General features: G+C 44.3%; 1 protein-coding gene across 1 annotated transcript in view; it reads left to right on the top strand.

Moving 5' to 3' along the window:
- Positions 1-302: 302 nt before the first annotated feature.
- LOC139424027 (synaptotagmin-C-like) overlaps positions 303-18,301 on the top strand; it is a 28,032-nt gene continuing 10,033 nt past the window's right edge. Inside the window, exons 1-6 of the mRNA XM_071175712.1 lie at positions 303-588; positions 4,781-5,167; positions 5,767-5,881; positions 10,677-10,859; positions 13,432-13,558; positions 15,572-15,790. Of these exons, the coding sequence (XP_071031813.1) occupies positions 441-588; positions 4,781-5,167; positions 5,767-5,881; positions 10,677-10,859; positions 13,432-13,558; positions 15,572-15,790 (1,179 nt within the window). The 5' untranslated portion in view covers positions 303-440. The remainder of the gene's footprint in view (positions 589-4,780; positions 5,168-5,766; positions 5,882-10,676; positions 10,860-13,431; positions 13,559-15,571; positions 15,791-18,301) is intronic.

Below are 18,301 nucleotides of genomic sequence, written 5' to 3'. Positions count from 1 at the left end.
ATGGAAACTCACCTCTGGTGGGAAAATGCACATATTGTTTTATGCAGATTTGAGAATATTTGCATGAAAATCTGTCACCAATTGGTACAATGATAACAGTACCTATTTATACATCGTCTTTCATCTTCTTTTTCCTAATCTTTTCCATTCATTCCTCTCAGGAAAAGACAAAGGGGTGGGTTTGGCTCACACATTTATTGGCGTGTCAGTCATGGAGGGTCTCTGCTAGACTCCGCCTAAGTAAACACCGCCTGACAGAGCCCCTCCCCTTATTCCTGGATTGGTCCAATCTCCACCGTCCCCACCCATTTCTCCAGACCATCCAAGGAACGTGGCCGGATCGAACCTCTTCTCACCCAGGTGCCGTCCGTTTGGTGAGGGCGGCGAGGGCTGTGCTGTGATTGGTTGACTGCGGGTGGGAGTGCAATGCGGATTGGAGGATGTCGGGGGACTGGGATGAAGACCACCTGTGTAAGAAGGCTCTCACTCTGGTGGAGGAGTTGTGCTTACACTCCTCAGCGAAGGACAGCCATGAAGCCAGCTGCCGAGACTTTGTCTACATGATGAGGGGACAGCAGCACGAAACAGGTAACAACATAGTTACATACACTAACATACAGGAATCATTCACATACACTAACATACAGTAACATACAGGAATCATTCACACACACTAACATACAGTAACATACAGGAATCATTAACAACACAGTAACATACAGGAATCATTCACATACACTAACATACAGTAACATACAGGAATCATTCACATACACTAACATACACTAATATACAGGAATCATTCACATACACTAACATACAGTAACATACAGGAATCATTCACATACACTAACATACACTAACATACAGTAATCGTTCACATACACTAACATACACTAACATGCAGGAATAATTCGCATACACTAGCATACAGGAATCATTCACATACACTAACATACAGTAACATACAGGAATAATTCACATACACTAACATACAGTAACATACAGGAATCATTCACACACTAACATACAGGAATCATTCACATACACTAACATACACTAACATACAGTAACATACAGGAATCATTCACATACACTAACATACAGTAACATACAGGAATCATTCACATACACTAACAAACAGGAATCATTCACATACACTAACATACAGTAACATACAGGAATCATTAACAACCCAGTAGCACACAGTAACATACACTAACATACAGGAATCATTAACAACACAGTAACAAACAGTAACATACAAGAATCATTATCAACACAGTGACATACAGAAACATACAGGAATCATTAACAACACAGTAACATACAGTAACATACAGGAATCATTAACAACACAGTAACATACAGTAACATACAAGAATCATTAATAACACAGTAACATACAGGAATCATTAATAACACAGTAACATACAGTAACATACAAGAATAATTAACAACACAGTAACATACAGGAATCATTAACAACACAGTAACATACAGTAACATACAAGAATCATTAACAACACACTAACATACAGGAATCATTATAAACACAGTAACATACAGTAACATACAAGAATCATTAACAACACAGTAACATACAGGAATCATTAACAACACAGTAACATACAGTAACATACAGGAATCATTAACAACACAGTAACATACAGTAACATACAGTAACATACAATAATCATTAATAACACACTAACATACAGGAATCATTATAAACACAGTAACATACAGTAACATACAAGAATCATTAACAACACAGTAACATACAGGAATCATTAACAACACAGTAACATACAGTAACATACAAGAATCATTAACAACACACTAACATACAAGAATCATTAACAACACAGTGACATACAGAAACATACAGGAATCATTAACAACACACTAACATACAGGAATCATTAGCCATGTATAGGACATGGAGGTGTTTCTGTCCAAGTGACATTAGCAGGAAAAAATCCCAGGAAAAACTCCTGGCCGTAGTAGTGTGTATTGCGGGATAGAGCAGAATATCCTGAAGAAGAGTTATTATCTGGGTTCTGATGCCAGGGTTGCCCTGAGGGGCTGGCTAGCACCCCCACAACAAATCAGGGCACCTCCGGAACACTTTGAAATATTCATGAGACATTTCCAAATTGATAAGGAAGGTCCAGCCCTCTGTTTATAGGGCAAACCAAAGAGTCCAAGTGCAATCCCAACCTGGCAAATGTAAATATGGAGCATCGTCCCAGATCCCTTTGAATGAATTCTACACAGCAGAGTGGATGAGTGGTGGCGCTAGCTAGCTACAGTCCCAGCAGCATTCTGGTCCTGTGTGGATTCTCATGGAGAGGTTTTGGAGCGGTGGCAGAAATGTGCAGTAGTGTAGATTAGAGGGGATGCGTGTGGATCAGTGTGCTGTAGTGTAGATTAGGCTGGATCTGCTGCATGGAGCACCTAGAGATTTGTGTGACACAGTGCAGGATGTCATCATGCAGTGGGTTTGGTGGGAGGCGTTAGCGGATAGCCTCTGGGTAATGACGTGATAAACCAAAGCAAGGGCCTCTGGGCAGTACAGGATCCGCCATCCGTCTCCTGTCTGTCAATCAATGGCTTGTGTAAGCAGGGTGGGTGTGAGCTGTTTGATGTTCTGCCTGAAAAACTCCCAGTCGGATACATCACTTACTGATTGACAGCCGGTGTCAATCTGCCCCATGCTGGGTTTCTGTCTCAGAAGAACCACCCCCGCCTGCCTCCGCCAAGCTACCCCCCTCATACACGCACGCACGCACGCACACGTTAATACTATGGGGCTGCCACACACACAAAAAAACATGCACAAACACATGTATGTAGAGACACACACACACTGTTATTCTCTCTCTCTACTGTCGTAAACCTCTCCCCTCTTTAGTTCTCTCTCTAAATCCTCGTGGTCTTGTTTGTCCTCCATCTCTCTCCATCATTCATTCTCTCGTTCTTTCTCTCTCCATCATTATCTCTTTTTGTCTTCTTCTGTGGCGTGGCATGTTGGTAGATGGTGACTATATTAACCTGGCTGTATCCTTCTGGGTGGACTGGAGGTGTAGATGGAGAGGCTGAATGTGACCAGTCAGCCAATATGTCTGTTTCAACATGGTTACCAATCTGTCTCTATCTGGCCCGCCCCTAGAGCCTCTCTCCTCTCCTCTCCCCCCTCTCTTCTCTCAGAATCTCCCTCTCTCTCTTATCATGCTCTACACCTATTCCCTCTGTCCTTATCTCTTCTTCCCTTTTTCCTTTCTCGCTCCCCCGCTCATTTTCTTTCCCACCATCTCTTTCGTTCCACCTCTCTTCTCTCCCTTAGGGCCCCTCTCCCCTTTCTCTCTCTCGCTCTCTCTCTCGCTCTCTGTCTCGCTCTCTCTCTCTCCATCTGTGTCATGTTCTCCACAGTGATATATCAATGCCCTCCCACCTCTCTCACTTTCTCTCCCTCTTGCTCTCCCCCTCTCCCTCTTTCTCTCTGATCATATCCTTTGAACAAGTGCTGATTAATGTCATACATAGACTGATGAATAATTGATGGAGGAGAGAGAGGCAATTGATGGAGGAGAGAGAGGCAAAATAAGACAGCACGGAAAAAGGAGAGCAATGGAGGATGTGAGAAGACTAAAGAAAGGGGGAAGAGATGGAGAGAGAGAGACAGAAGGAAGGCGTAGAGAATTCCAGGAGATGCACCCTAGGGGTAGAGGAGTGTCTCGCACTGGCTGCTGTTGTCTCATTTACTCATTTACTCTCAGTCTCGTTGTCAGTGAGTTATAGATATAGTTTCAATATCTTTTGAATGATTGAACAATGTTTGTGTCTTTGTCATGCCCACAAAGCCACTTCGGATTGAATCGAGGAAAGACAGAGCCAGGGAAAGGAAGGGAGAGGGTGAAGAAAAGATAGATAAACAGATACACAAAAAAGAGAGACGGAGATAGGAAGAGAGGGGGAGAGAGAGGGGTAAGGAAAGATGGGGAGACCTCGAGACCGAATGATTAAGAGGGATAAGAAGAGATAGAGAGGGTGATAGAAAGAGAGGGATGGGGAAGGAAAAATAGAGAGATGGACAGACAAAAAGAGAGAGAGCGATAGAAAGACAGATAAAGAGAGACATACTCCAGGTCCAACACTGATCGCTCTACACCCAGGCAATGGCCTCAGGTGATTGGCAGGCCTCTGGTCTGTGTATTGGATAGGGCTGGAGGAGCTGTCCACCAGACTGGTGCTGAAACCAAGCTTTTTTACTTATTTTTTTCTCACCAGGATGACTCACCCCCCCCCCGTTTCCCCTCAGACAAAATATTTTAGCCGCCAGTAATTAAAAGCTCATAACCACGAGCACAGACCTAATCACATCACAGGAAATATCATTGTGGGTGTTAGTATTTTTATTGTGGTGTTATCAGTCCACCAATGTTTGTTCATGTTTAAGCTGCCATATTCAAAATGGGGATATTAGCATTTGAAGCGGCGTATCACATTACACTCACAGTGTGTTGTCCTTCTGCTCTGATGATGTGGAATTTAGTGGATTTTGGGCTGATAGGGGCTATTTGTGATGACGAGTGGGAAAAGGAGGCTTAATTGAGAGAATAAACTATGTGAAGGATACTGATTAATGTGACATGAGGCCTTTTGGTATTTTAGATGATGAGGCTGAAGTATTGAGTCTTCATCCATCATTGCCTGAAACAAACTCACCCTCTGTCTCTCTTCTCTCCATCCTTCCCTTTCCCCTCTCGTCCTCCAGAGATCTCTGTCAGCCTGTTGTCGGTGATCGTGACGTTCTGCGGGATCGTCCTTCTCTCAGTCTCTCTCTTTGTCTCCTGGAAGCTCTGTTGGTTGCCATGGAGAGACAAGGAGGGTGGGGGCCTGAGCTTGACATCGGGGCTGATGCCCGGGGGTGTGGGTGGGATGGGCGGCAGTGGGGGGGCCTCCCTCCTACCTCCTGTCATGCAGAGGAAGGCGTCCCACTCCTCACTCTACCCCTCCCTGGCCCAGTCCCAGCAACATCACCCCCATTTCTCTGACCTGGTGGGGGTGGAGAGTGGCCAGGGGGTGGGGGGCGTGGTGGGAGGCCCGGAGCAGACCCAGGAACACTCCTACCTGGACATGGACTCCTACCCCAACAACGCTGGTGAGAAGGAACGCCTGATCTCACCCACTGATACTGAAGTGGCTTTATTATAGCATGTGTACAGAGTTTGCGTCATATAATGCCTTGGTCGATGTTTTAAGTCTTGTACTATAGCAACATATCATATTTATATCTACAAAATGTTCTGTACTATATTACATTTTAACTCCACTGACGGTATGTCTAGCCAGAGTATTATTAACACATCTTGAAATGGTGCGGCACATTGCTAAATGCACTACAACCCCCCCATAAACTGAAGAAATAAGACACAACAATCTCTTTACAGTAGAACCAGCTTCACTTTCTATACAAACACCTCTTTTCTTCTCTCTATCCCCCTTCTATTCTCTGCACTCCTTTTCCTGTATTGTCCTCTCTCTCTCTCTCTCTCTGTCTCTCTCTCTCTCTCTCTGTCTCTCTCTCTCTCTCTCTCTCTCTCTCTCTCTCTCTCTCTCTCTCTCTCTCTCTCTCTCTCTCTGTCTCTCTCTCTCTCTCTCTGTCTCTCTCTCTGTCTCTGTCTCTCTCTCTCTGTGTCTCTCTCTCTCACTCTCTCTCTCTCTCTCTCTCTCTCCCTTTCTCTCTGGTCTGTGGTCTAGGGAATCTTAAATTGAGCCAGACGTCTCCAGAGTTGCCCCCCACCACTGAGGGGGGAGCCGCCCCACCCCACAAAGACATGCCCAACGCCCACTCCCAGCAGCAGGTCACTGCACGGTCAGTACTGTACTGTGTGTGAGCGCTTGTTTGTTTGTGTGTGTTCTCTGTGTCAGTGATTACAAAGAGGTTATGGTATGCAGGATGTGATATATCTATATATAAACTCAGCAAAAAGAAAGGTCCTCTCACTGTCAACTGCGTTAATTTTCAGCAAACTTAACATGTGTAAATATTTGTATGAACATAACAAGATTCAACAACTGAGACATAAACTGAACAAGTTCCACAGACATGTAATTAACATAAATTGAATAATATGTCCCTGAACAAAGGGGGTGTGGGGGCAAAATCAAAAGTGACAGTCAGTATCTGCATTAAGTACTGCAGTGCATCTCCTCTTCATGGACTGCACCAGATTTGCCAGTTCTTGCTGTGAGATGTTACCCCACTCTTCCACCAAGGCACCTGCAAGTTCCCGGACATTTCTGGGGGAATGGCCCTAGCCCTCACCCTCTGATCCAACAGGTCCCAGACGTTCTCAATGGGATTGAGATCCGGGCTCTTCGCTGGCCATGGCAGAACACTAACATTCCTGTCTTGCAGGAAATCGCACACAAGACGAGCAGTATGGCTGGTGGCATTGTCATGCTGGAGGGTCATGTCAGGATGAGCCTGTCAGGATGAGCCTGCAGGAACGCTGTAACGCACAGCGTTGCCTGCGATGACAACAACCTCAGTCCGATGATGCTGTGACACACCGCCCCAGACCATGACGGACCCTCCCCCTCCAAATCGATCCCTCTCCAGAGTACAGGCCTCGGTGTAACGCTCATTCCTTCGACGATAAAACGCTTATCTGACCATCACCCCTGGTGAGACAAAACCGTGACTCGTCAGTGAATTGCACTTTTTTCCAGTCCTGTCTGGTCCAGTGACGGTGGGTTTGTGCCCATAGGCGACGTTATTGCCGGTGATGTCTGATGAGGACCTGCCTTACAACAGGCCTACAAGCCCTCAGTCCAGCCTCTCTCAGCCTATTGGGGACAGTCTGAGCACTGATGGAGGGATTGTGCGTTCCTGGTGTAACTCGGGCAGTTGCTGTTACCATCCTGTACCTGTCCCGCAAGTGTGATGTTCGGATATTGTCCTGGCCACATCTGCAGTCCTCATGCCTCCTTGCAGCATGCCTAAGGCACATTCACGCAGATGAGCAGGGACCCTGGGCATCTTTCTTTTGGTGTTTTTCAGAGACAGTAGAAAGGCCTCTTTAGTGTCCTAAGTTTTCAGAACTGTGACCTTAATTGCCTGTTAGTGTCTTAATGACCGTTCCACAGGTGCATGTTCATTAATTGTTTATGGTTCCTTGAACAAGCATGGGAAACAGTGTTTAAACCCTTTACAATGATGATCTGTGAATTTTTACAAAATATATTTGAAAGACAGGGTCCTGAAAAAGGGATGTTTCATTTTTTTCTGAGTTTATATCTATCTATACATTGCCTTTGGAAAGTATTCAGACCCCTTGACTTTTTCCACATTTTGTTATGCTACATCCTTATTCTAAAATGTATTAAATATTTTTTTGCCCTCATAAATCTAAACACAATTCCCCATAATGACAAAGCAAAAACAGGTTTTTAGAAATGTTTGCTAATGTTTTAAAAATAATAAACAGAAATACCTTATTTACATAAGTATTCAGACCCTTTGCTGAGCTTCGAAAATGAGATCAGGTGCATCCTGTTTCCATTGATCATCCTTGAGATGTTTCTACAACTTGATTAGAGTCCACCTGTGGTAAATTCAATTGAATGTACATGATTTGGAAAGGCACACACCTGTCTCTATAAGGTCCCACACTTGACAGTGCATGTCAGAGCAAAAACCAAACCATGAGGTCGAAGGAATTGTCTGTAGAGCTCCGAGAGCTCCGTGTCCAGGCACAGATCTGAGGAATGGTACAAAATAATTTCTGCAGCATTGAAGGTCATCAAGAACACAGTTTCCTCCATCATTTTTAATGGAAGAAGTTTGGAACCACCAAGACTCTTCCTAGAGCTGGCTTCCTGGCCAAACTGAGCAATTGGGGAAGAAGGGCCTTGGTCAGGGAGGTGATGTGGGAGAACCTTTCAGAAGGAAAACCATCTCTCCAGCACTCCACCAATCCGAGTGGCCAGACGGAAGCCACTCCTCAGTAAAAGGCACATGACAGCCCACTTGGAGTTTGCCAAAAGACACCTAAAGACTCACAGACTATGATAAACAAGATTCTCTGGTCTGGTGAAACCAAGATTGAACTCTTTGGCCTGAATGCCAAGTGTCACGTCTGAAGGAAACCTGGAACCATGTAAAGCATGGTGGTGGCAGCATCATGCTGTGGGAATGTTTTTCAGCAGCAGGGACTGGGAGACTAGTCAGGATCGAGGAAAAGATGAAGAGAGATCCTTGATGAAAACCTGCTCCAGAGCGCTCAGGACCTCAGACTGGGGCGATGGTTCACCTTCCAACCTTAAGCACACAGTCAAGACAATGCAGGAGTGGCTTCGGGACAAGTCTTTGAATGTCCTTGAGTAGCCCAGTCAGTGCCCAGACTTGAACTCGATCGAACATCTCTGGAGAGACCTGAAAATAGCTGTGCAGTAAAGCTGCCCATCCAACCTGACAGAGCTTGAGGATCTGCAGAGAAGAATGGGAGATACTCCCCAGATACAGGAGTGCCAAGCTTGTAGCATCATACCTTGGAAGACTTGAGGCTGTAATCTCTGCCAAAGATGCTTCAACAAAGTATTGAGTAAAGGGTCTGAATACTAGTTTTTCTTTTTTTATACATTTGAAAAAATGTCTAAACCTGTTTTTGCTTTCGAATTATGGGGTATTGTGTGTAGATTGATGAGGGGGGAAAAAACAATTGAATACATTTTTGAATAAGGCTGTAAAGTAACAAAATGTGGGGGAAAAATCAAGGGGTCTGAATACGTTCCGAATGCACTGTGTATACAGTACCAGTCAAATGTTTCGACACACCTACTCATTCGAGGGTTTTTCTATATTTTTACATTGTAGAATAGTAGTGAAGGCATCAAAACTATGAGATAACTCATATGGAATCATGTAGTAACCACAAATCAAAATATATTTTATATTTGATATTCGTCAAAGTAGCCACCCTTTGCCTTGATGACAGCTTTGCACACTCTTGGCATTCTCTCAATCAGATTAAAAGCTGTCAATTATATGCATAGTCGAGCATCTTTTCAAAATAACTATGATGAAACTGGCTCTCATGAGTACCGCCACAGGAAAGGAAGACCCAGAGTTACCTCTGCTGCAAAGGATAAGTTCATTAGAGTTACCAGCCTCAGAAATTGTAGCCCAAATAAACGCTTCAGAGTTCAAGTAACAGACACATTTCAACATCAACTGTTCAGAGGAGACTGTGTGAATCAGGCCTTCATGGTTGAATTGCTGCACAGAAACCACTACTAAAGGACACCAATAAGAAGAGACTTACTTGGGCCAAGAAACACGAGCAATTAGACTGGTGGAAATCTGTCCTTTGGTCTGATGAGTCCAAATTTTAGATTTTTGGTTCCAACCGCCGTGTCTTTGTGAGACGCAAAGTAGGTGAACAGATGATCTCCACATGTGTGGTTCCCAACGTGAAGCATGGAGGAGGAGTTGTGATGGTGTGGGGTGCTTTGCAGGTGACACTTGTCTGTATTTAGAATTCAAGGCACACTTAACCATGGCATGGCTACCACAGCATTCTGCAGCGATACGCCATCCCATCTGGTTTACGCTTAGTGGGACTATCATTTATTTTTCATCAGGACAATGACCCAACACAGCTCCAAGCTGTGTAAGGGCTATTTGACCAAGAAGGTGAGTGATGGAGTGCTGTATCAGATGACCTGGCCTCCACAGTCACCCGATCTCAACCCACTTGAGATGGTTTGGGATGAGTTGGACCGCAGAGTGAAGGAAAAGCAGCCAACAAGTGCTCAGCATATGTGTGAACTCCTTCAAGACTGTTGGAAAAGCATTCCTCATGAAGCTGGTTGAGAGAATGCCAAAAGTGTACAATGCTGTCATCAAGGAAAAGGGTGGCTACTTTGAAGAATCTGAAATCTAAAATATATTTTGATTTGTTAACACTTTTTTTGGTTACTACATGATTCCCTATGTGATATTCCATAGTTTTTATGTCTTCACTAGTATTCTACAATGTAGAAAATAGTACAAAATAAAGAAAAACCCTTGAATGAGTAGGTGTGTCCAAATTATCAACTGGTACTGTATATATTATTAAGTATGTGATAATTATACTATAGATTATATTATATTATTTAAAGGTCATCACATTTCCGTGATTGGTTGTCTAGTGTATACATTTTCTGAGTGTTATTCTGAGTATTAACCCTGTCTGTCTCTCCAGTGAATGTATGTCTGTGAATGAACCCTATCGATATTTTTAGTGTGTGTTAGTTTTCTTTTTTACAACCCTGTTTCTATTTTTGATGTAAATGCCATGTTATAGAAGGGTCCAGACACCTTTTTTGTGATTTCACTTGTTTTTGGGAAATTTACCCCAAACATGCAAATCACTTCCTCATCCTGGTTGTGCAGTACGGGGGCCCTGAAATACATGAAAAAAAGGCTCCAAAAACACCCAAATACATCCTTTTAGAAACGGCAAAGCTCTCAGTATAGTGATGCAGGTCTTTAGATGTGGTACACATGAAAATGGGTCTTCAAAAATGTAGATTTGGTTGTAAAAAAGAGAACTTCTCCTTTAACCCTGTCTGTCTCTCCAGTGTGTTAATGTGTCTATTAAGCCCTTCTCTCTCCCCAGGCCCAAGCCCATGACTCACCAGTTGTCCAGCCCTGATTTCCATGGTGAGGAGAAGAGCGAGCAGGTGACCAGCATTGGCCAAATCAAACCGGAACTCTACAGACTGCGTGGGGGCGACCAGGGGGAAGGGAAAACAGGGGACAATTGCGGCAAGATCAGCTTCCTCCTGCGCTACGCCTTCAAGTGAGTGAACCGATTCACTTAATTAATCCTCTTCACACCTCGGTCTGAGTGCACTGTTAAATATACATTACATTAAGGCTTAGAAAGAGGATCAACAGCTGCTCTGTCATCACAGCTGAGTTAAGGTACTTGCCCTAGAAACTCTATCATTGCAGTGTCAAGTATCACACAGTGGGCAGTTTTTATCACCCATATATATCTTTACATTATGGACTAAATAGTGTACACAAGATAGATAGATAGATAGATAGATAGATAGATAGATAGATAGATAGATAGACAGTGTTATTGTAATTGTCTAATTTTCCATACCTTGAGTGCATTAGTCATGCAGGTTTTCTGCAACACTGGCTCTGTTTATGTAAATGGTGGATGTGCCCCCCTCCGGAGGGTTGAAGATGGGAAGATGGAGGGAGAGATCAGGGGCAGTGTAGTACAGTCTGCTAGGTCTCAGTCTCAGTCTATCTGTGGCTCTGTGGCTGCCTGGTGGGGTCCTTTCTTTCTGCTGTCACACAAAGAAACATTACAATGGAGAAAGAAAGTGCTGATGTTTGAAAAACAAGGGAGAGAGAGGCAGTTAGGGTCATGAATTATATATGGTGAGCTACTTTAAACAGCAGACCCTGTCAACACATAATAACATCACACTGTTATAGCACGAATTACAGACTCACAGAATTAGAGGGAGAGGGAGGGAGGGAGGGAGGGAGGATGCTGTTGGTGTATCTCTACCTGTACCTACATGTATTTCTACCTCACGTCACAAGATCATTTGTTCTGCTCTGCTTTCTGACACACTGTGAATCCTTGTTAGAAAATCTAGAGAGAGAGGAGACAGACAGAGAGAGGGGGAGAGAGATAATGTGTCACCTTCTCTTCACACTGTTAGCACTGTGTGGGATAATTGTAATGTATTTACCATACATCAATGTTAACGTGCTAGACCCGAGCACATTTGGGGAATAGCAGTCAGGACAACAATGTCAATTTTCCCTCGGCCCTTTGGGAAATGTATTTTCTATTGACACTGTAGTTAAAAGCTGACACTAGTGCTGTGGGAATAGGGCGGTTTCCAGCCATTGAGGAATAGTATAGCGACTTTCCCTCTGACACATCAGTAATAGGTGTATTTTCTGCCGAGTGCTTCTGGGACCGTGTTAGTAGGCCGTCATTGTAAATAAGAATTTGTTCTTAACTGACTTGCCTAGTTAAATAAAGGTTGTCTTTTGTTCCTGCTTTTTGTTGTCTTGATGTTCAAACGGACATGTGAGAGTAGGAACACTACAGTGTTTGTTGTTGTAATGTGGTAATGTTGTTGAATGTGACATGCCATCAGGGCCAGCTTTTATACAGGACTCACCTGGCATTTTCAATTATGCTTTATAAAACTACACTGCTCATAGTCATAAGGACTACAGTTCCCAACACGTACTGACAGTGTGTATCGACTTCCAAGCGGAGATGATACTGGACTTAAAGTAAGTAGATAGACTTAAGAAATACTAATTGGGCATGTTTCTCTGATTAACGTGTTTATCCAATTTAAATATAACTTCCTAATTTACTAATGACGGTATTAATCTTATCCCTGATTTGATGTGATTGTAGGATTGGCATGTTTACCTGATTTCCTTAATTGGACGTGATTGCATGATAAACATGAAACCTGATTGGATGCAATCATGTCGTCAACAGGCTTATCTCAGTCCTGATTGGGCCAGATGATTAAACAGTGTGTTTGTCTGAGCTGCTATTGGCTATGGCCTGGTGGTGCTCTCTTCCCCAGAGTTCACGCTGTGCTCCTAAAGGCCCGTAATGAAGTGATGACACGCTCGTTAACGCAGAAAGACAGGGTATAATGAGGTCTGATTAAAGGCCTGCCAGCCATCTTCACTCTCTTAATTAAATCCCTCATAAGTAGTTCTGCAGACAGACCACTGGACGTAGGCGGTTTAGATGGACGTCTTCGCGTGTGTGTGTATGCATGTGTATATGTGCACGACTGTGTGTGTGTGTGTGTGTGTGTGTGTGTGTGTGTGTGTGTGTGTGTGTGTGTGTGTGTGTGTGTGTGTGTGTGTGTGTGTGTGTGTGTGTGTGTGTGTGTGTGTGTGTGTGTGTGTGTGTGTCTGTGTCTGTATCTGTGTGTGTGTGTGTGTGTGTGTGTGTGACCCAGACTGACCATAACACAGTGGAATAGCCTACTATGTGGAGTATTAATGGCTTGGCTTCTCTCCCTGGAACTGCTGGAGCCAATCTGTAGCTATGTAGCAATGGATTATGCTACTTGTAGAAGTTGCTCTCATTCACAGATCTACCTTCCTCACATTCCCCATTAGTAGGGAGTAAACCTTTAAATCAGTGTCACGGGCTGCTTCATCCTAGACCTCAATGGATCCCCATCGACCCACTCCATAGATACAACATACTCTCCTAACCACTCCACTGTCTCTCTATCTACTCTGTCGCCCTATGTCTGTCCAGCTAAGTTTGACATATAGATCGTGTTGTGTGTGTGTGTCCCAGACGGTGAGTCTAACTAACATAGATTGTATATGTGTGTCCTCGTCTGCAGTACAGAGCAGCTAGTGGTGAAGATCCTGAAGGCTGTAGACCTGGCTGCCAAGGACGCCAACGGCTTCTCAGACCCCTACGTCAAGATCTACCTTCTGCCAGACAGGAAGAAGAAGTTCCAGACCAAGGTAACACGTTTATCAAGCCTGATCCCAGATCTGTTTGTGCTGTCTTGCCAATGACCATAAATACCTTGGAAGAGTGCAAACAGATCTGGGATCAGGCTGTCATTTATTACACTTGTCAGTTTTCACACAAATTGAGCTGGTTTTCAGTCCAGTTTGAAGGCACAGTAAAATACTAACCTGCTAAATGTGTAGTTTCACTCTGATGCCAATTGAGAAATGTTCTATGTGAATCATCCATTGATGTCACTCAGAGATTTGTGTATGCATTACCACGAGAGATTTGTGCGGAGTTTCATTGCCGTTTCTCAAGTTGGGATTTTATTCTAATTTACTGTCAGTAATTTATTATAATTTATAAATGCGTAGTCTCCTCCCTTACTCATTGGAATGATCTGATTTTAGTTCAGCCTAATCTGAGTAAATATGTTAGACTGTCTAGAAGACTCTCTTGCAGACTCTCTTGCAGACTCTCTTGCAGACTCTTTTTGTCACGTTCTGACCCTAATTATTGTGTTAATTGTTTGTTTTAGTTGGTCAGGACGTGAGTTGGGTGGGCATTCTATGTTTTGTGTGTCTAGGTTGTTTTTCTGTGTTCGGCCTAGTGTGGTTCTCAATCAGAGGCAGGTGTCGTTAGGTAGCCTGGGTTTGTAAGGGTTTTCCTGTGGTGAAGGAGAAGCGGACCAAAATGCAGCGTGGTGGTTATTCATGTTTTTAATAAAGACAACTATACATGAACAGACTAAACAAAACAAGAAAAGTGAAAACCTAAACAGTCCTATCTGGTGCAAACACAGAGACAGGAACAATCACCCACAAACACACAGTGAAACCCAGGCTACCTAAGTATGATTCTCAATCAGAGACAACTAATGACACCTCTGACGCCTCTGATTGAGAACCATACTAGGCCGAAACATAGAAATACCCCAAAACATAGAAAAACAAACATAGACTGCCCACCCAACTCACGCCCTGACCATACTAACTAAATACAAAACAAAGGAAATAAAGGTCAGAACGTGACAGGGTTTCACTGTTGTTTTGTGGGTGATTGTTTCCGTGTCTGTGTTTTACACCACACGGTACTGTTTTCGGTTTAGGTTGTTCACGTTACGTTTATTGTTTTTGTATGGAGTGTTCAGTTTATGTGTTTAAGTAAACAACCATGGACACTTACCACGCCGCATATTGGTCCCCCGATCCTTCTCGCCTCTCCTCTTCAGACGAAGAGGAGGAAAACCATTACAGATTCACCCACCAAACAAGGACCAAGCGGCGTGGAAATGAGCAGCAACAGCGGCCGAAGACACAAGACTCCTGGACGTGGGTGGAAATCCTCGACGGGAGAGGACCCTGGGCAAAGCCAGGGGAGTGTCGCCGTCCCAAGGTGCACCAGGAGAAGCAGCAGCAGCAGGAGCAAAAGCAGCAGCAGGAGAAGCAACAGAAGCAGCAGAAGAAGCAGCAGCAGAAATGTCAGGATTCCAGGACATGGGAGGATGTTTTGAATGGCAAGGGTTGCTACACATGGGAGGAGATCCAGGCTGGTAGGGATTGCCTACCATGGGAACCGGTGGAGGCATTGAGGAGAGCAGAGGCAGCCGGAGAGAGGAGCCATCGATACGAGAGAACGCGACTGGCAAGGAAGCCCGAGAGGCAGCCCCAAAAATGTATTGGGGGGAGGCACTTGGAGCTGTCGGCGAAGCTGAGGGCTGAGTCTGAGAGGGTCGAGGAGTTATTGGACAGATTGGAGGAGAGTGAACGGATGAGAGATGAGGAGACACTCGAGGAATTGTTAATAGAATTGGAGGAGTGAAGAGAGAGAGCTGTTGATTTGGCGTAGTATGCAAGGCATTCGCCCTGAGGTGCGTGTCCCCAGACGAAGAGGAGGAAAACCATTACACTTTTGTTGACTCTTGTTCTCTCTCTCCCTCTCCTTCCCCTTTCTCTCCCCTTCACCTCTATACCTCTATACCGCTCTCCCTCCTCAATTCCCCCCTCTCCTCTCTCCCACAGGTCCACAGAAAGACCCTAAACCCTATCTTCAACGAGACGTTCCAGTTCGGTGTCCCCCTGGCAGAGCTGCACTCCCGGAAGCTACACTTCTCTGTCTACGACTTTGACCGCTTCTCCAGACACGACTTGATTGGCCAGGTGGTTGTGGACAACCTTCTGGACTTCAGCGAGGGCACAGGAGAAAAGCCTGTCTGGAGGGACATAGTGGAGGGCACTGCGGTGAGAGAGAGAGCCCATGCCTGACACCATAATGCCAACGCAATGCCACCACTATGTTACTATGATGACACCACTATACCACTATAGTATCACCACTATGCCACTATAATGCCACCACTATGCCACTATAATGCTACCACAATACCACCACTATGCCACAATAATGCCACCGAAATGCCACTATAATGCCACCACTATGGCACTATAATGCCACCACTATGCCACTACAATGATACCACTATACCATCACTATACCACCACTATAATGCCACTATAATGCCACCAGTACACCACCACAATGCCACTATAATGCCACTATAATGTCACCACTATACCACCACTATGCCACCAATTTACCACTATAATGTCACCACTATACCATCACTATGCCACCAATATGCCACTATAATGCCACCACTGTACCGCCACTATAATGCCTCCACTATGCCACTATAATGCCGCCACTATAATGCCTCCACTATACCACCACTATGCCACTATAATGTCACCACTATACCACCACTATGCCACTATAATGCCACTATAATGTCACCACTATACCACCACTATGCCACCAATATACCACTATAATGCCACCACTATACCACCACTATGCCACTATAATTCCACCACTATGCCATTATACTGCTACCACTATACCACCACTATGCCACTATAATGTCACTGTAATGCCACCACTATACCACCACTATGCCACTATAATGCCACCACTATGCCATTATACTGCTACCACTATACCACCACTATGCCACTATAATGCCACCACTATGCCACTATAATGCCACTATAATGTCACCACTATACCACCACTATGCCACCAATATACCACTATAATGCCACCACTATACCACCACTATACCACTATAATTCCACCACTATGCCATTATACTGCTACCACTATACCACCACTATGCCACTATAATGTCACTGTAATGCCACCACTATACCACCACTATGCCACTATAATGCCACCACTATGCCACTATACTGCTACCACTATACCACCACTATGCCACTATAATGCCACCGCTATGCCACTATAATTATACCACCACTATAATGCCACTATAATGGCACCGCTATGCCATTATAATGCCACTATAACGCAACCGCTTTGCCACTATAATGCCGCCGTTATGCCACTATAATGCCGCTGCTATGACACTATAATGCCACTGCTATGTCACCTTATGCCACCATATGACCCTATAATGCCACTATAATGCCACTTCTATGCCACTATAATGCCACTATAATGCCGCCGCTATGCCACTATAATGCCACTGCTATGCCACTATAATGCCACTGCTATGCCACTATAATGCCATTGCTATGCCACCTTATGCCACCATATGCCACTACTATCCCACTATAATGCCATTGCTATGCCACCTTATGCCACCATATGCCAATATAATGCCACTATAATGCCATTGCTATGCCACTATAATGCAACCGCTTTGCCACTATAATGCCACTGCTATGCCACTATAATGCCACCATATGACACTATAATGCCATTGCTATGCCACTATAATGCCACCGCTATGCCATTATAATGCCACTATAATGCAACCGCTATGCCACTATAATGCCACTGCTATGCCACTATAATGCCATTGCTATGCCACTATAATGCCATTGCTATGCCACCTTATGCCACTATAATGCCACTATAATGCCATTGCTATGCCACTATAATGCCACCGCTATGCCATTATAATGCAACCGCTTTGCCACTATAATGCCACCATATGACACTATAATGCCACTATAATGCCATTGCTATGCCACTATAATGCCACTGCTATGCCACTATACTGCCACCATATGACACTATAATGCCACTATAATGCCACTGCTATGCCACTATAATGCAGCTGCTATGACACTATAATGCCATTGCTATGCCACTATAATGCCACTGCTATGCCACTATAATGCCGCTGCTATGACACTATAATGCCACTGCTATGCCACTATAATGCCACTGCTATGCCACTATAATGCCACTGCTATGCCACTATAATGCCATTGCTATGCCACTATAATGCCATTGCTATGCCACTATAATGCCATTGCTATGCCACTATAATGCCATCGCTATGCCACTATAATGCCATTGCCATGCCACTATAATGCCACTGCTATGCCACCGCTATGCCACTATAATGCCACTGCTATGCCACTATGCCACCACCATGACCACTGGCTGTGCCGAGTTAGAAGGAAGCAGGAGAGAGTGTTTAAATAGCCTTTAAATCTAGCTCAATTGAACTTTTATCTTCTTGGGGACATTGAAAGATTGACATTTCATTAATGTACTGTGATGACAGTTGCCTTCAGTTTGAATATGCTGCCTGTTTAGATTGTGACACCTGTCATGTCTCTGTGGCAATTATCACTGATGCCTGCTTCATGGTTTAGCAAACCAAATGCAAGATGGTGGCCTCTTTTACAGACCCTTTGCTCTCAGCCTGTGGCTCTTTG

This window comes from Oncorhynchus clarkii, chromosome 13 (genome assembly GCF_045791955.1).
Source record: "Oncorhynchus clarkii lewisi isolate Uvic-CL-2024 chromosome 13, UVic_Ocla_1.0, whole genome shotgun sequence".
Classification (NCBI taxonomy): Eukaryota; Metazoa; Chordata; class Actinopteri; order Salmoniformes; family Salmonidae; genus Oncorhynchus; species Oncorhynchus clarkii.
Note: the sequence above shows the minus strand (reverse complement) of the source record. Positions and strands in the feature narration are given on the sequence as shown.